This window comes from Schistocerca gregaria, chromosome 2 (genome assembly GCF_023897955.1).
Source record: "Schistocerca gregaria isolate iqSchGreg1 chromosome 2, iqSchGreg1.2, whole genome shotgun sequence".
Classification (NCBI taxonomy): domain Eukaryota; kingdom Metazoa; phylum Arthropoda; class Insecta; order Orthoptera; family Acrididae; genus Schistocerca; species Schistocerca gregaria.
Window position 1 is genome coordinate 475,208,981 of NC_064921.1, and position 27,597 is coordinate 475,236,577.

General features: G+C 42.3%; 1 protein-coding gene across 1 annotated transcript in view; it reads right to left on the bottom strand.

Moving 5' to 3' along the window:
• Window positions 1-27,597, bottom strand: part of LOC126335843 (dynein axonemal heavy chain 8-like) — a gene marked incomplete at its 5' end in the record, with an annotated part of 446,097 nt that overhangs the window by 198,952 nt on the left and 219,548 nt on the right. The window contains 3 exons of the mRNA XM_049999312.1: window positions 4,358-4,588; window positions 14,091-14,333; window positions 22,884-23,210. Coding sequence (XP_049855269.1) covers window positions 4,358-4,588; window positions 14,091-14,333; window positions 22,884-23,210 — 801 coding nt within the window. The remainder of the gene's footprint in view (window positions 1-4,357; window positions 4,589-14,090; window positions 14,334-22,883; window positions 23,211-27,597) is intronic.

Genomic DNA, 27,597 nt, shown 5'->3' on the forward strand with positions numbered 1-27,597 from the left:
TTCCTTTACTGCTTGCTCAATATACAGATTGAATAACATCGGGGAGAGGCTACAACCCTGTCTCACTCCCTTCCCAACCACTGCTTCCCTTTCATGTCCCTCGACTCTCATAACTGCCATCTGGTTTTTTGTACAAATTGTAAATAGTCTTTCGCTCCATGTATTTTACCCCTGCCACCTTCAGAATTTGAAAGGGTGTATTCCAGTCAACATTGTCGAAAGCTTTCTCCAAGTCTACAAATGCTGCCATGAGCAGTCCTATTTACAGTTGACAAACACGATGGAGGTACAATAAAATCAGTGTAGCACATCGTCAATGTTTATAAATGCAGAAGACGATACTACAGAAAGTTAAGGGGTACTTATCACCACCATATATCGTCCTGTCGATAGGTACATCTCGTTTTATGTGAGGGTTGATGTCAGCCGGACACTAAATTCCAGATAACCTTTCTGATGTCTAGACCACATTTCCAAAATCACCTTAGACGTTTCCACATTCCGTCATTTTCAAAGGCTATAAAATACAACAGAAAACAGGTATCAGAAGATATGAAATTATGTTATATTTCATCACCGATTAGAGACAGAGCACTGTTTACACCTATCCAAAGGTAGTCAAGATGTAGAGAAGCTCTTGCTGTAGCAAAAGTAGATTAAAAAATGGTTTAAATGGCTCTGAGCACTATGCGACTTAACTTCTGAGGTCATCAGTCGCCTAGAACTTAGAACTAATTAAACCAACTAACCTATGGACATCACACACATCCATGCCCGAGGCAGGATTCGAACCTGCGAACGTAGCGGTCGCTCGGTTTCGGACTGTAGCGCCTAGAACCGCACGGCCACTCCGGCCGGCAGGAAAAGTAGTGCAGTGGCATACAGGCAAATGTGTGCGACATTTCTGTTGCCTAGTTTGAAGTCGTAGGGAGAGTTATGGAAACTGTTAACAAAATTTACAAAAATTTTAAGGATTGCTATTGCAAAGGCTACATTCAGATGAAAACGCTGCGGGCAAATAGGCTCAGAACAGATTAGCGAAAGCAGACAATAAACTATTAGATGTAGAGTTTTGCTCTCTATGGCATAAATTATGTGCGGAAGAATAGGTTAAGGCAACATTTAGTAAGTCACGAGATGTTAGTCTGTAGAAAAACGGATAAAATGTCGTGGAGAGACAAAATCTCAAAAAACAATGTTAATAGGGAATGGGTGAACATAACTCTATCTTTACTGTTGTTGGAAGTCGGAAGATAACAATAATTGACACATCTTGTAAATAAGACCTCTGTTGAACGATGTTAGACAGAAAATTTTTGGGTATATCAGGTACTGGAAGAAGAAGAGTCATAGAAAAATTTTGGGTGTATCAGGCATTGGAAGAAGAAAACCACTTGACAAAAGTAAGCCAACAATGAGAGCAAATATGCTCGTATGGTTAAGTCCTCCGTCCACTATCAAACTTGTTTGTCAAATTCTCTCATTTCTACCCGCGGGTTTATTATACAAGCCCGTACACGTAGCAACAACTTTGAAACAGACGCTGTTCGCGTCGTCAAGTATTTTGAAACTAGTGGGAGTGGCTACCAACTGAGACAAAACATTTTTTTGCATTGAATTTAGCACTGTGTTTAAAGAAGAAAGAGAAAACAAGGAAGAGAGATCAAGGGAATGGTTGAAATTCAAGAATCTGCTAAAGGAAATATTACACACAGAATCTGATAATTATATCAACTTCCTCCGAATGGACAGTCAAACTTTTAATAATCAAGTTACTTCGCTCTCACATTGAAAAACTAGACATACGTAAGATATGCGAAAATTTATTCTCATCTACTAAAAATGAGTTTATGAAAATGTCACAACGTGGAAACATATATATCGTTTATGGAAGAACCGCAGAGCTTCGATTTTTAAAATTTTACTCAATCCCTGCTTGTATGTTGTGCGTAGAATACTAATTTTCTTCTTAACCCCCCCACGTAATATATGGCTGGGAAAACGCATCACCTCTACCATTTTGGTAACTGCCAGTGATATTTTGCTTCTATCCGTGACCGTAGTTTCCACAGTTTTGGAAACTCACGATATAATAAGACAAACTGTAATAAAACATTTGCTTGCTAAATATCCGCAGCGAGACATCAACACAATGTCCGCCATCTTGTCAAATCTATCGTCAATAAAAGTTCTCTCAAACACGTCAAACAGCCCTGCTTACGGTCAGATGTCTGACAAACCTGTAAAATTTGACAAATTGTTTGGTCGTGTATGGGAGCCAGTAAAGTGCACTGTCTAGCGTACGAGATAGGAAGGTGTGCCGCACCATACAAAATACGAGTACAGACGATCAAAAGCAACGGGAAATTTTTTTCTGAAAGAATCTTTATTTAGTCATCAACATAAACTTTTTCCACTTCAAAATAATCCCCCTCAGATATAACACATTTATGCCAGCACTTTTTCGTTATGATGTTCAGGTCCTTCAGCAGTTCTGTTTTTTCTCATCGGTGGTTGCAAAACGACGTCCTATCACGGTTCTCTTCAGTCTCGGGAATAGAAGAATTCGCAGGGGAACAGGTCCGGCGAATACGGTGGGTCAGGCATTATATCAGTTTTGTTTTTTGCCAACAAAAAACGAACACGCGTTGAGGTGTGAGCGATAGCAATTGTCGTGTTGCAATTTCCACGAGTCGTTTTGCCACAATTCTGGTCGTTTTCTTCGAACTCTCTCATGCAACGGCGCGTAATTTCCAAGTAGTATTCCTTATTGACCGTACTGCCATAAGCCAGGAACTCATGCTATCTGTTCGATATTGCAATCAAAGAAACAGTGAGAAGAACCTTCATATGTTATTAAACTCGTCGAATTTTTCTTGGTCCTGGCTCTTCAGGCAGTTTCCATTGGCACGATTGGGCCTTGGTTTCGACGTCATACCCGTATACCCATGCTTCGTCAGCTGTTATAACCTTCTTTAGAAGATCTGGATTGTTGTCGACTTCATTGAGCAATTTATGAGCGACGTAATTTTTGGTCGAAATTTAACAATTTCGGGACAAACTTCGCTGCTCCACGTTATCATGCTTTCGCGCAGCAGAAAAAATTGCTTGGCTTGAGCCTAAGGATATGCAGACATCATCAGCAACCTCTCTGACGGTGATACGGCGATTTTCCAGGACTATTTTCTTTACTTCTTCCACATTGTCGTCAGTAATGATGTGCTAAGGTGTCCAGGGCGGTCGCCGTCTTCAATGTCTTCTCGATCCTCTATGAAACGTTTATACAACTCGTATATTATTGTCTTACTCATAGTAGCGTTACTGTAGTTTATTCAAGCAAAATGTAATGCAGATTCTTTGATTCGTCTTTTTCGAAAATAAAAATTCTCCAAGCACTCGAAAACACATGTAACCTTGTCGACTGTCACCAATAAACTAAATATTCAAAATAGGTGAAAATGCAGACTTACATCAGGAACATGTGTACCAACAAGATAAAAAAAATTGAAAATTGGATGTGTAAAGCCCGCGAAATGATGTGCTAAGGTGTCCAGGGCGGTCGCCGTCTTCAATGTCTTCTCGACCCTCTATGAAACGTTTATACAACTCGTATATTCTTGTCTTACTCATAGTAGCGTTACTGCAGTTTATTCAAGCAAAATGTAATGCAGATTCTTTGATTCGTCTTTTTCGAAAATAAAAATTCTCCAAGCACTCGAAAACACATGTAACCTTGTCGACTGTCACCAATAAACTAAATATTCAAAATAGGTGAAAATGCAGACTTACATCAGGAACATGTGTACCAACAAGATAAAAAAATTTGAAAATTGGATGTATAAAGCCCGCGAAATTAAGAAATTCCCTTTGCTTTTTGATCACACCTCGTATGTTAGAATTACAGTGGCTGTTCTAATTATACACGACAACCGATGTGTGGCCGTTCGACGGCTATCCATATTTCTACATTTATGTCTCAGAGATGCAACACTTATACTGCTAAATATGAATACACAAAAATATGTGAGTGTGAAATCTTATGGGACTTAACTGCTAAGGTCATCAGTCCCTAAGCTTACACACTACTTAAACTAAATTATCCTACGGACAAACACACACACCCATGCCCGAGGGAGGACTCGAACCTCCGCCAGGACCAGCCGCACAGTCCATGACTGAATCGCCTTAGATCGCTCGGCTAATCCCGCGCAGCACGCATATACACACACAAAAATATTAACATGATGTACTATCCCACCGCCTATACCTTTACATATGTAATCGTTCTATGTATGTAGATACCCAACCAAGACTGTTAATTATTACAGTAAACAAATACACCGTTAATGATACTCACCTTAATGGTGAGCAGAGCTGCTTCGGCTGCCTCCAGCGCAGGCATGGCCGCTACTAGTTTCTTGTCGGCCTCTGCCTTGTCCACGGCGATGACGTCGACGAGCGCCTGAGCGCGGTCCTTCACTACTTGCACCTCCGCTTTGACCACCTCCGCAGCCTCAGCGGACGCTGTCACCACGACCAGCACCTCTTCGGCGCGTGCCGACGCCTTCTTGATCTCCACCTCCATCACCTGCGCAGCACGGTGCCTGGGGCTAATATTGCGATTCTTTGGTGGTGGTCGGACGCTGTTAAGCACGCTGTACCAATATTAGTCACCTCCGTAAATCGAGCCCACTGGTCACTTTGGATTGCTGTAGACAACCTAGAACTGGTACCAGGCGGACACGTGAGGCTTCACTGCTGACGTAAGTCAAGGAAGAGAAGTGCTATGCATATGCCGAGAGGTTGTATAGCGTCAACACAGTAAGATGGGTCGACGCGGAGATCTGAAATAATGCTAGAAAGGAACTATTGTGTTTGGATGTGTCCACTGCCAGAGCTATTATGTTTGGATGTGGGCATGGTTAGAGTTATTGTGTTTGGACGTGTCCATAGGCACAGCTATTGCGTTTGGAGGTCCTGTGGCAAGAGCTCTTGTATCTGGATGTGTCCATGGCCAAAGCTATCGTGTTTGGGCGTGTCCATAGCCAGAGCTATTGCGTTTGGACGTGCCCAATGCCAGAGCTCTCCTGTTTGGAAGTATCCATAGGCAGAGCGATCCTGTTGGACGTCTCCATGGCCAAAGCTATTCTATTTGGACGAGCCCATAGCCAGACCTATCGAGTGTGGACGTGTACATGGTCAAAGCTATCGTGTTTGGACTTGTGCATGGTCACAGCTGTCATGTTTGGAGCTGTCCATGGCCAGAGCTATCGAGTTTGGACATGCCTGCCATGAGTTACTGTGTTTGGACACTGGTTAGAGTTATCGTGTTTGGATGTGCCCATGGCGATATTATGACTGCAGTTGATTGATATGTCAGTGTATCAACGCATGTAGGGATAATAAAGAGGCCCACAACCAACAGGGATGAGAGATGAGTGTCACGGCTTTTCAATAACAATCGAACTAAAATTTGATAGGAATTGTTGCTGTCAGTAAATACAGTCCAGTTGCGACCACTTTCTGAGCGGGTATTCGAAAGGAACTGTTTTATTGGACATTTGGAGTTGGGTAGCTCGTACAAGGCCACTGCTCTCAGTGATTCATAAAGATGCATCTCTTCAATGGGACAAACAACACAATTTGGACAGTAACTCACTGGAGGTCTAGCGAGTCGCGATTCTGACTCTTTTAAAATAGTACGTGCATCAACGGACTACGAGGTGTGTAGGGTTTGTACCCGTAGTTCAGGTCAGACTTGGCTTTATGATGGTTTGTGGGGTTTTTAGTATCTGAAATGGGCTCATTTGTTTAGGTTGCCATGAATAAGAACAAGGATATTTATTTCAGCATTCTCGGTGACCAAGTGGTGCCCTTTCTTTACATCCTCATGGTAAGTAAGCTGTAGACATTCCCATCTTTCAAGATGGTAGCTATGTTAACAGGGTAGCACGCAAACGTATATAAATTTCGAAGTTCGGTGTGGGTAACAGAACTTAACAGATCCTTAATTCAGAAGGGTAGAGGAAACAGACTACAACTGGTTCGAAGGCTAGCTAAATTTGAATGTTTCTGGATCAGGAAAAGTTGTCAGTTAAGGGTGGATGTAATGGATTTGGGCTCAAAAAATCGGTTTTTATGAATATTATTTTCCTAATCTACAGAGATTAATCTATTTTGTGCATAAATTTTATCTTGATGTCAAATGTGTGGACTCAGGATGGCAGAGTAATCATTAAGACTGCAGCTGGAAAGAAGACAGTCACAAACATGACAGAACTAAATAGTATTAAGTGAACCTACTCGAGCCAAAAGTCAAACTTAACACCATTTGCAAATTTTAACAGTCCTATACTCAGATATAGTCTTGTAATTGTATTAACTTTTTAATTGTTTGTACCTTCAACTAATTGTGTTTGTAACTGTATTAACTTTTTACTATTTTTTGTGTCTTTAGCTGTATCCATTGCTTAGTTTTAGTTACTGCTAATAGTTTTTTCATTTTCTCAGTTTATTCTCTTCCATTCTGTAATAGTTCTATTGCAATTATTAGTCTCTCCTTTAGTTCATTAGTCAACCATCTCTTCGGTTTAAATTGTTCATAACAAAAATCACTATCAGTATCACTTTAGCAAATTTAAATCTAATTGTAGCTTCCTACGATAATCACTACCAGTATCACTCTAGTAAATTTCAATTTAATTCTATCTTCCTACGATAATCTATTAAATATTAAGCTTACTTCTCTCTGCTGGCAGCATCGGCCTCTTAAATCACTCCCCTTTCCCCTATTTTCACCCTAAGCTGTTTCAAATACTCTAATTACATTTCCCCTCTTACGACATAGGATACTCAGTGACACACAGCCGTCACCATTTTGGTCATATTCTCCCTGCACCGAATACCACTAATCCATTTTCTATACTCTCGCAACCTCAGGAAATCTCTTGCAGTCGCCTTTCTTTCGGCACTCGCGGAGTCACAAACAGGGCGCGCAAAATCTCGGACACCCCTGCATTATGTCACTTGGCGGAAACACCGGCCAGTGCCCCTCGCGGCAGGTAGTGCCTAACAAAGGGACAAACCAGTCTGCCACCCTACTCCAGGCTGCTCAGCGGAACGCGTCCGAGCTTTTAGCAGCTCACTGCAACATTCAGTCTTTACCTCCGCATTACGAAGAACTTGGCCTCCCCTTCAACCAACTAAACTACCACGTAATCCTCTTATCCGAAACGTGGTTGAAACCACATATATCCTCTGCATCTATTCATCTCCCAGGGTACACATTTCTTAGGGCAGACAGATAAACAAAGCGAGGTGGCGGGGTCGGCGCATATATACGAACAGATCTCAAAGCGAAAGTCTTATGTACGTCAAACCCTGCTGAAGAAAAAGAGGCTGAATTCATGTTCATTGAAATAAATATACAAAGTCGGAAATTCTTGACTGGCGTAGTGTACAAGCCGCCAAAAATAAGCTCAATGAGTTCCTTCCAGTCGGTATTACATTCACTTCAGTGTCAATACGAACATGTCATCGTAATGGGTGACTTGAACATAGACCTGCTAAGAGACACTCCCTCCGCAATAAACCTAAGAAGATTGTTTAGTTGCAATAGCATGAACATTCTTCCATTACAACCTACACACCATACGGCGCACAGTCATACTCTTATAGACGTGATCGCAACGAAACAGACTGACAAAGTAAGAGATGTTGGTCAATCATCGGCCCCTGGCCTCTCAGCACATGATGTAATATTCCTGGCCTACTCTGTGCAGCCCCCAAGGATCAAATCGCGTTACATAACTTGTAGGAACATGAAACGTATTGACCTTGACGCTCTAACAGCCGATTGCTCAGAAATCTCATGGCATCAAATAATCAGAGAACCTACAATCGACGTCAAAATTAATGAAATTGGTGATAAACTCACTGCCCTCTATGACAAACATGCACCTGTGCACACAGTCCGTGTAAGAAAATCTCCTGCTCCATGGCTGACAGCTGAATTACGTCAAATGATGACTAATAGGGATGCTGCCCACAGGCGTTTCAAGGCAGATCCGAAACCCGAGCGTTTCGAAGAATATAGAAAGCTATGGAACAGAGTGAAATAATGCATTCGCAATGCCAAAATCAGGCACGCTCGCTCCCTTGTATGAAGCGATCTGACACCCACGACTCTATGGAAGAATCTCCGTAGCTTGGGGGTCGGAAAGGCAAAATCGGAAACTACTTTTCATGTGTCAGCTAACGAATTAAATGAATTCTTCTCTGTACCTCTGAATACCAGCACGGCTGATAATTACCGTCCACAAGAATCCCCAAACAGGATAACTAACAACGATACCTTCCATCTAAAACATGTAACAACAAATACGGCAAGAAAAGCAATAATGAGAATCTCTTCTGATGCAATAGGCAACGACAGTATCGGTATAACCATGACAGTATCGGTATAACCATGATTAAGAACGTTGCCGATATCTTAGTACCTGTCTTAACTGACATATTTAATTTTCCCCTCGTGAACGGAATATACCCCACTGCATGGAAAAGAAGCATAATTCGACCCATCCCTAAGATCGAAAACCCGCAACTGCCTAGTGATTACCGACCAATTAGCATACTGCCTGCTGTTTCCAAAGCACTTGAATAAATTGTTCATGACCAAATCACTGAACACTTGCATGAATTCAGTCTATGTGACAAATTTCAATCCGGTTTCCGTAAACATCACAGCACAAACACTGCTCTAATTAAAGTAACTGATGACCTGAAATATGCCATCGACAATCGAAAGGCAACAATATTGACGCTACTGGACTTCAGCAAAGCTTTTGACACTGTTAACTTTGACATATTACTCAGAAAAATGCAACAGCTTAATTTCTGAAAGCTACTTAAAAGACAGACAGCAATGTGTTGTCTGCGCAAATGAGTAATCTTCCTGGAAACATGTTTCTTCGAGAGTGCCACAAGGATCAGTCTTAGGACCACTTCTGTTTTCTTTATATGTCAACGATATTTCGTCGGTTTTGTCCTCCTGTAAACATCATTTCTATGCCGACGACCTCCAGCTCTACCTAAGCGTCAGACCTGAAGACGTAAACACTGCAATCGCTCTGATGAATGATGATCTGTCTTCAGTAGTAACATGGGCGAAAAACCTGGGGCTTAAATTAAATGCAAAAAAGACGCAAGTAATCTTAATAGCCCATCAGAAATTAATAAGTTCAGATTTCCGCGAACGGCTACCTCCTATTCTGCTCGACGGTACTCCAATACCATATCAGAAAACAGTGAAGAACTTGGGTGTAACTTTGGACGAACATCTCAACTGGGCGGGGAATACAGTCGCAGTGTGCCGAAAGACGTCTGCTTGTCTCTATGCTCTCAAAAAGTTTCGGAACGTATTCCCACAGGACTTGAAACGCCAGCTCGTGCAAGCACTCGTTCTACCGAACCTCCACTATTGTGATGTGATTCAACAAGGCATGAGTAGTGAAAACAAAAGACGGCTAGAGCTAACCATGAATGCCTGTGTGCGTTACACCTGCAACATTCGCCGATATGATCATGTTAGTGCTTCATTCTCCGAGCTAGGGTGGCTGCGGCCGGACAAACTGCGTGACTACCACACTCTATGTCTACTTCACCGACTCCTCGTCGCGCAAGCACCCCAGTACCTAGCTTCAGAGATTAAAAACCTGTCATGCCATCATAATCGAAACACGAGGTCACTCTTATCTGGTATCCTAACTGTGCCCACTCACAAAACAAAAACTTTTGCAAACTCCTTCTCAGTTGCCGCTGTTCGCCTATGGAACAAACTGCCCCTTATCTTAAGAAAAATTCAATCTCCTGTTGCTTTTAAGAAGAAGTTGAAGCATTTCCTACTATCATCCGCATAAAATTCTCCACAAAATTAATGTGCAAGGCCAATCCTCTCATCTGTCAAATAGCAAAGCTAGCGCCTCCTGTCTTGCTCCTGAGATGCCTTCCTCTTCATCTATCTCTATTAGCCACGCAGTCTTCTTTTCCTTTATATTTTCCTTAATTATGTTTCATCATGTCTCTCTAACCTTCTCCTCCCTTCACCATGAGTCTCCCTCATACTCCCTGCTGCCAGCACTCCTATCTAAAATCTTTCTCTTCAATAATGTATTTTTCGAGGTGTACCTTTCTATTGTTTATCTCACTTTTTGTATTAGATGTAGTTTAACATGCCTACTAAAACATATGAATGTAAAATAAGTAGAATGCCTGGTTAGATGTAAGAGAGGGCCTGATGGCCCTAATCTTGCCAGGTTAAATAAATAAATAAATAAAATAAATAAAAATAAAAATCTAAAATGCTTTTAAAATATTAAACTTAGCACTCGCAGTCGCTTTCATCTTTTCAGAAATTTGGGAAATGGTGGTGGGGAATCTTCTTTTTTTCAAAGCAGTTATAGATAATAAACCATAAAATACTCGAATACGAAAGTTAGAATGCGATGGCCACACCCAAAAGACGCTTAGTGATATGTTTCGTGAGTTACTGAAAGAGTAGAAATGTGGAATGCCTGAGGATGGAGAAGAACAAGGAGGAACTATTAAAGAAATTGGTTCTCTTCAGTCACATTATGGGAGAGCTAGAAGGAAAAATAGAAACAATTTAGAGGCAATGAAGCGTCCACTGTGGGCAGTTTACTTTTGCATGTTATTCACCGACCAAAGACCGATGCATAAACTGTGTACAAAAGACTATTGCTGTAAGTACAAACAGTAAAGGAAACCTATTCACATAAACACTCACTGTCAGAACCTGTGATAAATGCAATGAAGCACGTAATCAGACATCTTGCAAACTCTGATTTGTTGAGGAGTTTCTTCATGGAAAAATACAAAATGCAAATGAAAGCCCTAGGTAATTTTAATATGGATTAGGTGTTCAAAAAGGACATAATGTGGACATTATGTACTAAAAACAGGTGTCTGTGATGAAATTTTATGTTTTAATTAGAGAAATAATGGCAGAATTGAAGTGGAGGGGAGAGTTGGTGTAAATCCAGGTGTGTTTACTACAAAAAAGTATGTTACACCATTGATGAGAGCAGGATCAAGAAATCTGGCAGATCACTGTCTTAGCAAAAATACAGGCCCGGCAAATTCGAAGGGGAAAGAAGAAAAAGTTGGAGGATGAGGAACATCAGCATGTAGGATTTTAAAATTGAGATAGGTTTATTACATATAGAAATATAAGAAGAAAATCTTTCAATCGCACTTTCTCCGTTTTACATTTTTTGCAATATTAGAAGCCTTTTCTCAAAAACTATATGCGCTAATGCTATGAAATATTCAGGAGTTATTTGAAACACGTTGTTGTCTCATTGGAAGTAAAAAATATAAAATCCTTCTATTTCATATTGATTTATAGGATTATACGTAGGAAAAAAAACATAATTTTGAATATGTAAAATTCAGAACTCTTTAAATAATAAATTTTTTAATATTTCAATGATTGTAGTTCATTCGTGTTATAAGCTTCCTAGGAACCTACAGTAAAATTTTTAAATTCGTTACACCACTAGAATCCGAGTTACGGCTTTTTATAAAAAGACAATAAAAAATTAAAAATCCATATTTTCGGCAAAATATTAATCCTGGGTCTTTTACTGTATTTTTCCATTAAAATAAAGCTCTTTTTATTTACACAGCAAAATTTCGGATCTGTACTTTCATAACTGTGGCTGTAATGATTTTTTAAATAAATGTTTACATTGTCGGCTACTTCCCACTTTACATCCCCTATGGCAGGGCATGGAACGTGTGGAATTGTAAGAATGAGGGGTTCTGTAGGCAGACGATTATTGAGATGTTCGAAGAACTTGGGGCATAGAGGAACTTGATTCATTACTGGGAGGTACATGCAGGGGATACGTACAGAAGTGGAAGATGAGGCAGAGTAGAGTACATGGTACTCAACGACTTGTATTGACTAATGAGTTGTAAAATGCACAGGTTACAAATCATACTGTTCAGTGCTAGGCCCAGCCGAATCACTGCCACAGCCATGTTCTTGTTGAAGGATGTTGTCACGTATTTTGATCTAAGTGTTAACCTTTTACTAATCTCGCTTGCACGGTCTGGGAGTATCATCGCTAATTACGGACTCACCAATCTTAATTTCCGTTCTCGGTGTCAAGGTTTATATAGAAAAGAAAGATGCTTTTCAAGGGAAAGCTATTAGGAAGTGAATAAATACATGAGCGGATAATATCCAAAAAGGGATGAGATAGAAATATTTCCTGAAACATGCACACAAAAAGGTTGCGAGGATAGTATCATGCTAAAGGAAGCAGAAGAGTTTAAAAAGCGTAGTAGGCTGGGGTCTCTAAAGCTATGGTCCAATAGAGAGAATGTAGAGTAGATATTGACGAAGAAATATGCCAGAGGTAGGGAAGATGATACAGGATAGTACAGCGAGGAAGAATATTCAGGTACTGTCATCGATAAGTAGTAGGTTTTACTTATTATGCAAATAACATACTGTTCACTGAGATGAATTGTAATGAGGACGAAGCAGTATTTGAAGAATTATAGACTACAATGATTGTTAAACATCTTGAAGTTTTTGATTGGCAGAGAGACTAGGACAACTGAACCCAAGGCTTAGAGAAGTAAACATTCGGTGAACAATGGAGTCGACGAACTGGACCAAAAATAAAAATCTGAGCTGTTAGAAGAAGTATGTGGAAGCTGTGAATCATCCTACAATATCTGTAGAATCTGTAGAAGACGAAGACAGGAAGAAAAAGTAGTATATAAGATGGAAAAGCACTTTATTTTTCCTTTAGATGAATTGAAAGTCCTGGAAGTTACAAGATCTTTATAAAACCAAATGTAATCTTTCATGGCTTTAAACAGCATAAAATCGGCCTCACAGTAACTCACAAACGGGTATTAAAGAAGCAGCGTGACGACTGATCTCACAGTCAGTTAAATAGAACACATGCACATAAAGGTACTTCAAAGAATACAAGCATCACAGCATCAGTAAGATAATCTGTTTCGGGTGTTAGCAGAAAATGAGTCGTTGTTTCTAGATAAACTTGATTCGGTGAAAGATTTTGAGTGTCACAAAGAAGTAAGAAAACTTGAGGCTATCAATGTGAACCACTAAACAAAAGCTGTGTCATGCAGCATGCAAAACAGAATAAACTAAAAAATTTTTAACTGCGGGCGGGTTGAGGAGAGGGGGAGGGGGGGGGGGGTTAGTTCATCTGATAGGATTAGCAGTACTATCGTGTATTCGGACACAAAGTGATTGTATACAGAGATGTATTGTCGTTTGAAGATGATTTTAAAATGCAAGAAGACTTGGATAACATTTCCACTCGGTGAAAGGAAGCTCACTCTAAATGTGGAAAAATGCGACGTAATGCACGAAACGAAGGGAAAGAACCCAACAGTGTGCGGTTGCACGATGAGTGGTGAACATTTGAGTCTGTCACACAGTTTAATTGTGTGGGGTAACACTAAGAAGCTACATGAAACGGAACTCATACGTAAAATTTGTTGGAAATTTCTGGGAAAAAGCAGTGCGCTTGTAAATGAAATTCCATACAAAACACTAGCTCAGCTGTTTCAGAGTTTGGAGTTCTTATCAAGCATGCAAGAATGCGGGCATCGAACTAATTGAAACAAGCGCTGCTAAGATCGTATTAAGTCGCTATACTCCATGCGGAAGTATAGCAGAGATGCTGGGTGAACTTAAGTGTAAGCAAAGACGATGTTTTTCTCGCAAAGCTCTGCCATATAAATTTATAGAATCGGTATTCGACAGACTGTACCAAAGTTCTGCTGCCTACATCGAATATCTCAGGCAGGGATTTTGAGTGTACCAAAGGTGGTGATGTTAGAGCATGTTATATAGTCCATTTTCCCTCTTGCTCATAACCCAAATGGAATAGAAAACAGGTAATTTGGTGTGATGTAACCTTTGCCACCCACTGCGCGGCTTTCGGAGTACACATGTGCATATAGATGCAGGTGTGAACGAAAACGTAAACGAAAGGAAGTGTCCGATGAGAAAACGTTACCTCTAGGTCTTTGCGCAGCAGGTCGACGCTTGCCGCTGCCTCCACCAACTTTCCGAGCCCCGTGTTCATGCGAGACGCCATCATCTCGATGTTCTCCCTGCGTCCCGTGTAGATCTTCTGGTATCCGTCCAAGAACGACAAGAAAGACTTGGGGGTGACGTAGGTCTGCCTGCGGAAGCGCTCGTAGTACTGGATGCATGTGTCTGCCACTCCATCGTGGACGTCTCCCATCACTTCGATTAACTGCAAGAACACAATGTTTGTAGAGTCACAATATACCTATCGCTGTAGTGCGAATTTAAATAGTCTCAGTGAAACTGAAGCTATGTCTGTACAATAATAGGAACGGGTCTAAAACGATAGATGCTTTTCATTTTTATTCTTACTTGGCTTAGATTGATTGATTAATATACAGGGCGATTCAAAAAGAATACCACAACTTTAGGAATTTAAAACTCTGCAACGACAAAAGGCAGAGCTAAGCACTATCTGTCGGCGAATTAAGGGAGCTATAAAGTTTCATTTAGTTGTACATTTGTTCGCTTGAGGCGCTGTTGACTAGGCGTCAGCGTCAGTCGATGCTAAGATGGTGACCGCTCAACAGAAAGGTTTTTGTGTTATTGAATACGGCAGAAGTGAATCGACGACAGTTGTTCAGCGTGCATTTCGAACGAAGTATGGTGTTAAACCTCCTGATAGGTGGTGTATTAAACGTTGGTATAAACAATTTACAGAGAATGGATGTTTGTGCAAAGGGAAAAGTTCTGGAAGCCGAGAACGAGTGATGAAAATGTAGCACGCAGCCAGCAAGCATTTGTTCGCAGCCCAGGACAATCGACTTGCAGAGCTAGCAGAGAGCTGCAAATTCCACAATCAACTGTATGGAGAGTCCTACAAAAAAGGTTAGTTATGAAACCTTATCGTCTGAAATTGGTTCAAGCACTGTCTGCAGCTGATAAGATTAAAAGAATCGATTTCTGTGATTTTATCCTTGCTCAAATGGAAACAGATGAATTTTCGTTTCAAATATTGTGTTTAGTGATGAAGCAACTTTCCACACTAACGGGAAAGTCAACCGTCACAATGTCTGTATATGGGGCACTGAGAATCGGCGGGAAACAACTCAGTATGAACGTGACTCGCCTAAGGTGAACGTTTTCTGTGCCATTTCAGCCAATAAAGTTTTTGCTCCCTTTTTCTTCAAAGGTGCTACTGTAACTGGACTACAGTATCTGGAGATGTTAGAGAATTAGCTGTTCCCTCAGCTCGAACAAGAAGCACAACAATTCATATTTCAGCAGGATGGAGCGCCACCACATTGGCACTTATCTGTCCGTAACTACCTGAATGTCAACTACCCGAGGCGATGGATCGGCCGCCAGGCAGCCTGTGACAGAGCACTTCATCACTGGCCTCCAAGAAGCCTTGATCTTACCCCCTGCGATTTTTTCTTATGGGGTATGTTAAGGATATGGTGTTTCGGCCACCTCTCCCAGCCACCATTGATGATTTGAAACGAGAAATAACAGCAGCTATCCAAACTGTTACGCCTGATATGCTACAGAGAGTGTGGAACGAGTTGGAGTATCGGGTTGATATTGCTCGAGTGTTTGGAGGGGGCCATATTGAACATCTCTGAACTTGTTTTTGAGTGAAAAAAAACCTTTTTAAATACTCTTTGTAATGATGTATAACAGAAGGTTCTATTATGTTTCTTTCATTAAATACACATTTTTAAAGTTGTGGTATTCTTTTTGAATCACCCTCTATAATACACTACAGGTCATTAAAATTGCTACACCAAGAAGAAATGCAGATGACAAACGGGTATTCATTGAACAAATATATTATACTAGAACTGACATGTGATTACATTTTGACGCAATTTGGGTGCATATATCCTGAGAAATCAGTACCCAGAACAACCACATCTGGCCGTAATAACGGCCTTGAGACGCCTGGCAATTGAGTCAAACAAAGCTTGAATTGCGTGTACAGGTACAGCTGCCCATGCAGTTTCAATACGATACCACAATTCATAAAGAGTAGTGACTGGCGTATTGTGACGAGCCAGTTGCTCAGCCACCATTGACCACACGTTTTCAATTGGTGAGAGATCTGGAGAAAGTGCTGGCCAGGGCAGCAGTCGAACATTTTCTGTATCCAAGAAGGCCCGTACAGGACCTGCATCATGCAGCCATGCATTATCCTGGTGAAATGTAGGGTTTCGCAGGGATCGAATGAAGGGTAGAGCCACTGGTCGTAACACATCTGAAATGTAACGTCCACTGTTCAAAGTGCCGTCAATGCGAACAAGAGGTGACTGAGACATGTAACCAATGGCATCCCATACCATCACACTGGGTGGTGCGCCAGTATGGCGATGACGAATACACACTTCGAATGTGCGTTCACCGCGATGTCGCCAAACACAGTTGCAACCATCATGATGCTGTAAACAGAACCTGGATTCATCCGAAAAAATGACGTTTTGCCATTCGTGCACCCAGGTTCGTCGTTGAGTACACCATCGCAGGCGCTCCTGTCTGTGATGCAGCGTCAAGGGTAACGGCAGCCATGGTCTCCGAGCTGATGGTCCATGTTGCTGCAAACGTCGTTAAAGTGTTCGTGCAGATGGTTGTTATCTTGCAAACGTCCCCATCTGTTGGCTCAGGGATCGAGACGTAGCTGCACGATCCGTTTCAGCCATGTGGATAAGATGCCTGTCATCTCGACTGCTAGTGATACGAGGCCGTTGGGATCCATCACGGGGTTCCGCATTACCCTCCTGAATCCACCGATTCCATATTCTGCTAACAGTGATTGGATATCGACCAACGCGAGCAGCAATGTCGCGATACAATAAACCGCAATCGCGATAGGCTACAACCGGACCTTTATCAAAGTCGGAAACGTGATGGTACGCATTTCTCCTCCTTACACGAGGCATCACAACAACGTTTCACCAGGCAACGCCGGTCAACTGTTGTTTCTGTATGAGAAATCGGTTGGAAACTTCCCTCATGTCAGCACATTGTAGGTGTCGCCACCGGCGTAAACCTTGTGTGAAAAGCTAATCGTTTGTAAATCACAGCATCTTCTTCCTGTCGGTTAAACTTCGCGTCTGTAGCACGTCATCTTCGTGGTGTAGCAATTTTAATCGACAGTAGTGTACGTATCGATCAACAGATGGTACGAATATTCTTGAGGATCTAGAACAGTGGTTCCCAACCTTTCTAAGGGCATTATCCCTGTGTGCAATAAGACATTAGCTAATACCGCCACCCTTCCCCCGCCCCCCCCCCCCCACACCTTACCCACGCGATGTGTTGCCCCTTCCCATCATCAACATTACCACCAACATTAGGACCTAATTAAACTGTAGAATGTAAGACTTTTCTTGTAATTCAATAATTTTTATAATGATGAAAGACGAATGTTATTTATTTAGTGTGTGTGTGTGTGTGTGTGTGTGTGTGTGTGTGTGTGTGTGTGTGTTTGTTGTGTGTTAGAATGAATGACGAAGGAATTAGTGGTGGATCGCAAGTGCTACCCACAACTCCATCTCAGAAAAGAAAGCTAACTATCCACAATGAGAGTAGACACTTGTTACAAAACATGCTTCTCCTGCATTACTCCTCTCCATTGCAGCACTCGCTTGACCTGCACACTGCAACCATATTTAAAGTCAATCAAGTTCAGATATGCGCACTATACTTACTTTCGCAAATCACTTCATTGCTGCACTCTGTTCTTCTGAATTGGCGGAAATTAGACGACTTCAGGATGTTTATGCATTGTTTATATCCAGTCATATAATAGCAGTGTGCACAGCACTACAGTAGCCCTTGTGTAGTTACTGCTGTGTCGTGCTGTCATATAATTTATTTGTTTGTTTCGTAGCGAGTAATGAAGCAATTTCTGTGCTGCTGCAGGTACTATGTACAACTTGGAGAAGACATTTTCTGGGTATATTTTGCATTTGTTACATATTTGCGTCACTTTTATCATCAGCGATATACAGGAAGAAGCACAACCTATGTGTGCAGTGGGTAGACTATATGCAAGTAACTTAGAAAAATTGTATGCTGCTAATTGAGGAAAAGTAATATTTGATAACTTGTATAATGAATATTAATTAACACAAAACTACTACAATAAGAAATCAATATTCATACCAGCGAACATTAAATATTATAATTCAGTTATTAGGACACAAGCAACGTATGGATCAGAGTGTCTAACATTGAATAAGAAAGCTGAATTGAGAGAACTAGAAAAAAGAGAGAGAAGAATACTAAGAAAAATTCTAGGTCTGAGAAAAACAAGGATAATAGGTAGATTAAAAGGAGAAGTGAAGACCTATACAAAAATACAGAAAAGATCGCAGATACAATGAGGAAGAGACGGCTAAAATTTTATGGACATTTAAAAAGAATGGAAGAAACACGGATAACAGGGAAAATTTTTAATTGCGTTAGTAAGTTGAAAAAAACTGTAGGATGCATAGACGCAGTAAAGAAAGACGCCAACAAAATAGGTGTGACAAAGAAATAATACGTGACAGGAATCACTTTAGGCTACTTATAGAAAACGCAAACTATGAAGAAGATGAGCCAAAACCTCGGCCCAAGAGAGTGTGGACAGATGAGTAGAGACGAGCAGTTGTCAAGAAAATGAAGTAGTACTGGGAAGAACGGAAGAAAAAGAAACACCATAAGTCTTAAGTTGTATGCGGTTCATAGCTGGCCAAATTCATAAATAAAAAAAATGAATATTGGAGTCTTACAAAATTGTGATAATACTAATGATTTTTTGAAAATAATTTAGTTTCGTGGCTGAAACAGAATAGAATCGTTTATTTTTTACCTCTTAGAAATTTTCATTTTACCGCTCAGAGGGTTATTACCCCGAGACTGGGAACTACTGATCTACAACATGTCACAGAAATAAAACAAATAATACATACACTGAAGACCCAAAGAAACTGGTACACCTGCCTAATATCGTGTAGGGTCCCCGCTAGCACGCAGAAGTGCCGCGACACGACTTGGCATGGACTCGACTAATGTCTGAAGTAGTGCTGGGGGGAGTTGACACCATGAATCCTGCAGGGCTTTCCGTAAATCCGTAAGAGTACGAGGGGGTGGATATCTCTTCTGAACAACACGTTGCAAGGCATCCAAGATACGCTCAATAATGTTCATGTCTCTGGGGTGTTTGGTGGCCAGCGGAAGTGTTTAAACTCAGAAGAGTGTTTCTGGAGCAACTACACTCCTGGAAATGGAAAAAAGAACAATGTACCCTTTTTAAATCATTGTTCACTTTGTTAAGCATAGTATTGTTCAGACCAATGTTATGTCTGAAGTTCACACAGAATTTTACTCTGTCTTCTTGAATACTTACTTCATTCTAAAATCGTTGTCTTGGAATATCATTTCATTGTAATAGTTACTCTCCCCATCCCACCATTTATCAATACGCATTACCACGTTTCACCATGTGATATAGTTTCGAAATTTTATTTAGAAATACACTCCTGGAAATGGAAAAAAGAACACATTGACACCGGTGTGTCAGACCCACCGTACTTGCCCCGGACACTGCGAGAGGGCTGTACAAGCAATGATCACATGCACGGCACAGCGGACACACCAGGAAACGCGGTGTTGGCCGTCGAATGGCGCTAGCTGCGCAGCATTTGTGCACCGCCGCCGTCAGTGTCAGCCAGTTTGCCGTGGCATACGGAGCTCCATCGCAGTCTTTAACACTGGTAGCATGCCGCGACAGCGTGGACGTGAACCGTATGTGCAGTTGACGGACTTTGAGCGAGGGCGTATAGTGGGCATGCGGGAGGCCGGGTGGACGCACCGCCGAATTGCTCAACACGTGGGGCGTGAGGTCTCCACAGTACATCGATGTTGTCGCCAGTGGTCGGCAGAAGGTGCACGTGCCCGTCGACCTGGGACCGGACCGCAGCGACGCACGGATGCACGCCAAGACTGTAGGATCCTACGCAGTGCCGTAGGGGACCGCACCGCCACTTCCCAGCAAATTAGGGAGACTGTTGCTCCTAGGGGAATCGGCGAGGACCATTCGCAACCGTCTCCATGAAGCTGGGCTACGGTCCCGCACACCGTTAGGCCGTCTTCCGCTCACGCCCCAACATCGTGCAGCCCGCCTCCAGTGGTGTCGCGACAGGCGTGAATGGAGGGACGAATGGAGACGTGTCGTCTTCAGCAATGAGAGTCGCTTCTGCCTTGGTGCCAATGATGCTCGTATGCGTGTTTGGCGCCGTGCAGGTGAGAGCCACAATCAGGACTGCATATGACCGAGGCACACAGGGCCAACACCCGGCATCATGGTGTGGGGAGCGATCTCCTACACTGGCCGTACATCTCTGGTGATCGTCGAGGGGACACTGAATAGTGCACGGTACATCCAAACCGTCATCGAACCCATCGTTCTACCATTCCTAGACCGGCAAGGGAACTTGCTGTTCCAACAGGACAATGCACGTCCGCATGTATCCCGTGCCACCCAACGTGCTCTAGAAGGTGTAAGTCAACTACCCTGGCCAACAAGATCTCCGGATCTGTCCCCCATTGAGCATGTTTGGGACTGGATGAAGCGTCGTCTCACGCGGTCTGCACGTCCAGCACGAACGCTGGTCCAACTGAGGCGCCAGGTGGAAATGGCATGGCAAGCCGTTCCACAGGACTACATCCAGCATCTGTACGATCGTCTCCATGGGAGAATAGCAGCCTGCATTGCTGCGAAAGGTGGATATACACTGTATTAGTGCCGACATTGTGCATGCTCTGTTGCCTGTGTCTACGTGCCTGTGGTTCTGTCAGTGTGATCATGTTATGTATCTGACCCCAGGAATATGTCAATAAAGTTTCCCCTTCCTGGGACAATGAATTCACGGTGTTCTTATTTCAATTTCCAGGAGTGTATGTAGCAATTCTGGACGTGTGGGGTGTCGCATTGTCCTGCAGGAATTGCCCAAGTCCGTTGAAATGCACAATAGACATGAATTGATGCAGAGATGAGGCAGGTATGTAAGTGTCACCTGTCAGAGTCGTATCTAGACGTATCAGGGGTCCCATATCACTCCAACTGCACACGCCCCATACCATTACATTGCCTCCACGAGCTTGAACAGTCCCGCTGCTGACACGCAGGAGCCCCGGTGGGGGGGGGGGGGGGGGGGCTGCGGTTGCCTCAATACCTGTACAAGTCCATCCGCTCGATACAATTTGAAATGAGACTCATCCGACCAGGACCAGGCAATATGTTCTCAGTCATCAACACTCCAATGTCGGTTTTGCCGGGCCCAGGCGAGGCGTAAAGCATTTTGTCGTGCAATCATCAAGAGTACTCGATTGGGCCTTCTGCTCCGAAAGCTCATATCGATGATGTCACGTTGAATGGTTCGCACGCTGACACTTGTTGATGGCTCAGCACTGAAGTCTGCAACAATTTGCGGAAGGATTGCACTTCTGTCACGCTGAACGATTCTCTTCAGTCGTCGTTGGTCGCGTTCTTGCAGGATCTTCTTTCGGCCGCAGCGATGTTGGAGATTTGGCGTCTTACCGGAGTCCTAATATTCACGGTATACTCATGAGATGGTCGCACGGGAAAATCCACACTTCGTTACTCCTCAGAGATGCTGTGTCTCATCGCTCGTGCGCCGACTATAACACTATATTCAAAGTGACTTCAATTTTGATAACTTGCCATTGTAGCAGCAGTTGCCGATTTAAAAACTGCGCCAGACCCTTATCTCATACAGGCGTTTTCGACCGCAGCGTGGTATTCTGCCTGTTTACGTTTCTCTTCAGTTGGATATGCATGCCTATACCAGTTTCTTTGGCGCTTCAGTGTAATTACAAAAAATGGTAAATTGAACTTGAATAAAACCGCATACAGCTATTAAGTTATGATTTATACACGACTGGCTTCTGTGCGTAAAAGCAGCATCTCCATGTGGTTCGTAGTCACAGAATCCAACCCTATGAAGGAGGAAATCGTCAACAAATAACAACCTGCAGAACATTACGGTGAACATTGTAGGGAATGGGGCACTTGTAGTTGGTTGTTGCGAGCATAAAGCACTGGAGGCCTTCAGCTGTTTACTCGGGGAACATGCAGGGTGTCATCTTGTTCAAGTCGAACTTTATGGTTAGACTATTAGTACCGCATTTTACTGTAACCTTCTGCAGGAACTGCGACAGGCCTCAAGTCGCCAAAGAGATGGACTCCTGTGATTTTCCAGGATGACAATGTCTGCCTTCAGACTGGCAGAGGCAGGGGCAGATGCAAACATTTAACTGGAAACGAATGGTACATAAAATGCGCAGCCCCGCCCCCAGTGATTTTCATCTTTCTTGAGCAGTTCAGAAATCGTATGTGTGAGCAGCACTTTAAAGATGATGAGGCTGTGACTCGCGAGGTTACTTGTTGGTCGCTTCAGCTGCCACAATTATTATTTGTTGGTGGCTTTCAAAACTTTGTCAGTAGATGGGATAAGTATTTAAATTTACAGCGGGAGTATGCTGAAAAGGAAAATAAATTTGAGATTAGTACTTCCAGCGTTGATATAGCTATCAAGTTTTGTGATCTATTTCTTGGTCCAACCTTGTATATTTTTGTCGCGCACTTTATGGGGCTTCGGGGAGTATTGATAGAGGTAGGAAAATGTATACATTATGATTGAAGACACTTTTAATGTAAGAGAAACGCAGTTCATTTTGTTATCAAGAGACTGATCGTAATAATGCGACTTACTTGCTGCTTGACGTTTGGTGAGCAGACGATGTAGAATTCCTGCAGGAAGTGGTTAGAGACGGCGACTAGCGCATCCCGCGGCCATCGGGAGAACCAGTCCATAGTACACCCCGAGATCAGCCCCGGGAACTTCAGTGCCCGTGAGCGGAATTTCTCGCCCACCGGCGAGAAGCACAGCACCAAATGAATGTTGGATCTTGATCTCGATATGAAGAAATCGTACAAGTTGTCCGCCGTCGGGGGTCTCTTCGGCGCCTTCGCCTTCATCACTGGGATAAGTTCCCCCGTTATCTCGTCTATTTCGTCCTTCGCGAACAAATTCGCCACCTGTGGTGCACAAAGAGCTAAGTAATTTATATAGCCAGCTGTATAAATCAGTTAATAAACAGAAAAGGGAAACTCAGAAACTCGTTTAGACTATCGTATTTCTGTTGCGATGAAAAAATGAAGCTAACTCGATTCGCGTAAGACGACGAAAAGTTTTCATTGCTCTGTAACAGTGCAGTGATACAGTTCGATGTCAGAGAAGGCCTATAACAATTTTTGAACGCAATGTACAGAAACTACATGTGTAATGTGCTGCGAGTACATACAAAGAAACATCCTTTATAGCCGGCTGGTATGGCCGTGAGGTTCTAGGCGTTTCAGTCTGGAACTGCGTGACCGCTACGGTCGCAGGTTCGAATCCTGCCTCGGGCATGGATGTGTATGATATCCTTAGGTTAGTTAGGTTTACGTAGTTCTAAGTTCTAGGGGACTGATGACCACATATGTTAAGTCCCATAGTGCTCAGAGCCATTTGAACCATCCTTTATCATTTAGCTACAATATAGCAGGTCAGCAACTGGAAGCAGTTAATTCTATATATTACCTGGGAGTAGGCATTAGGAGTGATTTAAAATGGAATGACCATATAAAATTAATCGTCAGTGGAGCAGATGCCAGACTGAGATTTATTGGAAGAATCCTAAGGAAATGCAGTCCGAAAACAAAGGATGTAGGTTACAGTGCACTTGTTCGCCCACTGCTTGAATACCGCTCACCGGTGTGGGATCCGTACCAGATAGGGCTGATAGAAGAGATAGAGAAGATCCAACGGAGAGCAGCGCGCTTCGTTTCAGGATCATTTAGTAATCGCGAAAGCGTTACGGAGATGATAGATAAACTCCAGTGGAAGACTCTGCAAGAGAGACGCTCAGTAGCTCGGTACGGGCTTTTGTTGGAGTTCCGAGAACATACCTTCACCGAGGATTCAAGCAGTATATTGCTCCCTCCTACGTATATCTCGCGAAGGGACCAAGAGGATAAAATCTGAGAGATTAGAGCCCACACTGAGGCATACTGACAATCTTTCATTCCACGAACAATACGAGACTGGAATAGAAGGGAGAACCGATAGTGGTAGTCAAGGTACTCTCCGCCACGCAACGCCAGGGGGCTAGCGGAATATGGATGTAGATGTTTTGTTATTTTAACTTTTTACGCAATGATTTTTTACCTTAATGATAATAAAATTTTATTGTTTTAAGACTGGGAAGGTGTCAGTGGGATTCGCGCTCTGAGAGTTCCGTACATCCATCCCAGAAATCGAGAATCTCGACGAGCTATGCCTGTTATCGACATTCATACTGCCAAGTTAAGTGTCTCAAAAATTCGAATTCTTTGTAGCATATTTTAATTTTGCTTTGAAACAGGATAACAAATGACAAAATAAATATTTTTTCGTGTGATATAATTACAAATTAACAATTTTCTCATTTTTCCTTTTACTTATACTGTGAAACCTTGCTTCCTGTCAAATTTCATGATTCCAGGTCAACGGCAACTGTCCCATAGGTTTTGATGAGTGAATTTGCGAGTGTCAAAATCTGCGACACAAACGGTCGTTTCGTTTGATAACATTCGCTTAGATGCTTCAGTATTCTTGCACTGTCAAGGGATCATAGACCTTAGTGTGTGGCGTAGCTTTCTACCTGATACGGCAACGTGTTCCTCAGAAAAAGGGGTCTTAACAGACAGCCTGTCAGAAAACAAATGACAAAAAATTTAATTACAGATTAACAGTTTTCGCATTTTTTCCCTTTTGTCGTACTAAGAAATGTTGCTTCTTGCCAAATTCCATGACTCTAGGTCAACAAGAGGATCCTGTTGGTTTTAATGAGTGAGTTTTCGAGAGTAAAATATATGACATAAATGGCCATATCTTTTGATTAGAGCTCACAACAGAGGGTTATCTGTTGAGAGGCCAGATAAACGTGTGGTTCCTGAAGAGGGGCAGCAGCCTTTCAACAGTTGGAGGGACAACAGTTTAGATGATGGACTGATCTGACCTTGTAATACTAACCAAAACGCCCTTGCTGTGCTGGTACTGCTAACGGCTGAAAGCAAGGGGAAACTACAGCAGTAATTTTTCTCGAGGGCAAGCAGCTTGATGGTATGGTTAAATGATGATGGCGTCCTCTTGGGGAAAATATTCCTGAGGTAAAACAGTCCCCCATTCGGATCTCCGGGCGGGATCTAGTCAGGAGGACGTTGTTATCAGGAGAAAGAAAAATGGCGTTCTACGGGTCGGAGCATGGAATGTCAGATCCCTTAATCAGGCAGGTAGGTTAGGAAATTTAAAAAGGGGGGAATGGATAGGTTAAAGTTAGATATAGTGGGAATTAGTGAAGTTCGGTGGCAGGAGGAACGAGACTTCTGGTCAGGTGAATACAGGGTTATAAATACAAAAACAAATAAGGGTAATGCAGCAGTAGGTTTAATAATAAATAAAACAATAGGAATGCGGGTAAGCTACTACAAACAGCACAGCGAACGCATTGTTGTCGCCAAGGTAGACACGATGCCCACGCCTACTACAGTAGTACAAGTCTATATGCCAACTAGCTCTGCAGATGACGAAGAAACTGAAGAAATGTATGATGAGATAAAATAAATTATTCAGATAGTGAAGGGAAACGAAAATTTAATAGTCATGAGTGACTGTACTTCGATAGTAGGAAAAGGAAGAGAAGGAAACGTAGTAGGTCAATATGGATTGGGGGGAAGAAATGAAAGAGGAAGCCGCCTGGTGGAATTTCGCACAGAGCACAACTTAATCATAGCTGACACCTGGTTCAAGAATCATAAAAGAAGGTTGAATACATGGAAGAACCCTGAAGATACTAAAAGGTTTCAGATAGATTATATAATGGTAAGACAGGGACTTAGGAACCAGGTTTTAAATTGTAAGACATTTCCAGGGCCAGATGTGGACTCTGACCACAATCTATTGGTTATGAACTGCAGATTAAAACTGAAGAAACTGCAAAAAGGTGGGAATTTAAGGAGATGGGACCTTGATAAACTGACTAAACCAGAGGTTGTAGAGAGTTTCAGGGAGAGCATAAGGGAACAATTGACAGGAATGGGGGAAAGAAATACAGTGGAAGAAGAATGGGTAGCTTTGAGGGATGAAGTAGTGAAGGCAGCAGAGGATCAAGTAAGTAAAAAGACAAGGGGTAGTAGAAATCCTTGGGTAACAGAAGATATATTGAATTTAACTGAAGAAAGGAGAAACTATAAAAATGCAGTAAATGAAGCAGGCAAAAAGGAAACAAACGTCTCAAAAATGAGATCGACAGGAAGTGCAAAATGGCTAAGCAGGGCTGGCTAGAGGACAAATGTAAGGATGTAGAGGCATATCTCACTAGGGGTAGGATAGATAATGCCTACAGGAGAATTAAAGAGACCTTTGGAGAAAAAAGAACCACTTGCATGAATATTGAGAGCTCAGATGGAAAACCAGTTCTAAGCAAAGAAGGGAAAGCGGAAAGGTGGAAGGAGTATGTAGAGGGTCTATACAAAGGCGATGTTCTTGAGGATGATAATATGGAAATGGCAGAGGATGTAGATTGAGATGAAATGGGACATACAATACTGCGTGAATAGTTTGACAGAGCACTGAAAGACCTAAGTCTAAACAAGGCCCTGAGAGTAGACAAGATCCCATTAGAACTACTGATAGCCTTGGGAGAACCAGCCCTGACAAAAATCTACCATCTGGTGAGCAAGATGTATGAGACAGGCGAAATACCCTCAGACTTCAAGAAGAATATAATAATTCCAATCCCAAAGAGAGCAGGTGTTGACAGATGTGAAAATTACCGAACTATCTGTTCACTAACTCACGGATGCAAAACACTAACACAAATTCTTTTCAGATGAATGGAAAAACTGGTAGAAGTCGACCTCAGGGAAGATCAGTTTGGATTCCATAGATGTCTTGGAACATGTGAGGCAATACTGACCCTACGACTTATCTTAGAAAATAGATTAAGAAAAGGCAAACCTACGTTTCTAGCTTTTGTAGACTTAGAGAAAGCTTTTGACAATGTTGACTGGAATACTCTCTTTCAAATTCTAAAGGTGGCAGGGGTAAAATACAGGGAGCGAAAGACTATTTACAATTTGTACAGAAACCAGATGGCAGTTATAAGAGACGAGGGACATGAAAGGAAAGCAGTGGTTGGGAAGGGAGTGAGACAGGGTTGCAGCCTCTCCCCAGTGTTATTCAATCTGTATATTGAGCAAGCAGTGAAGGAAACAAAAGGAAAATTCGGCGTTGGTATTAAAATCCATGGAGAAGAAATAAAAATGTTGAGGTTCGCCGATGATATTGTAATTTTGTCAGAGACGGCAAAGGACTTGGAAGAGCATTTGAACGGAATGGGCA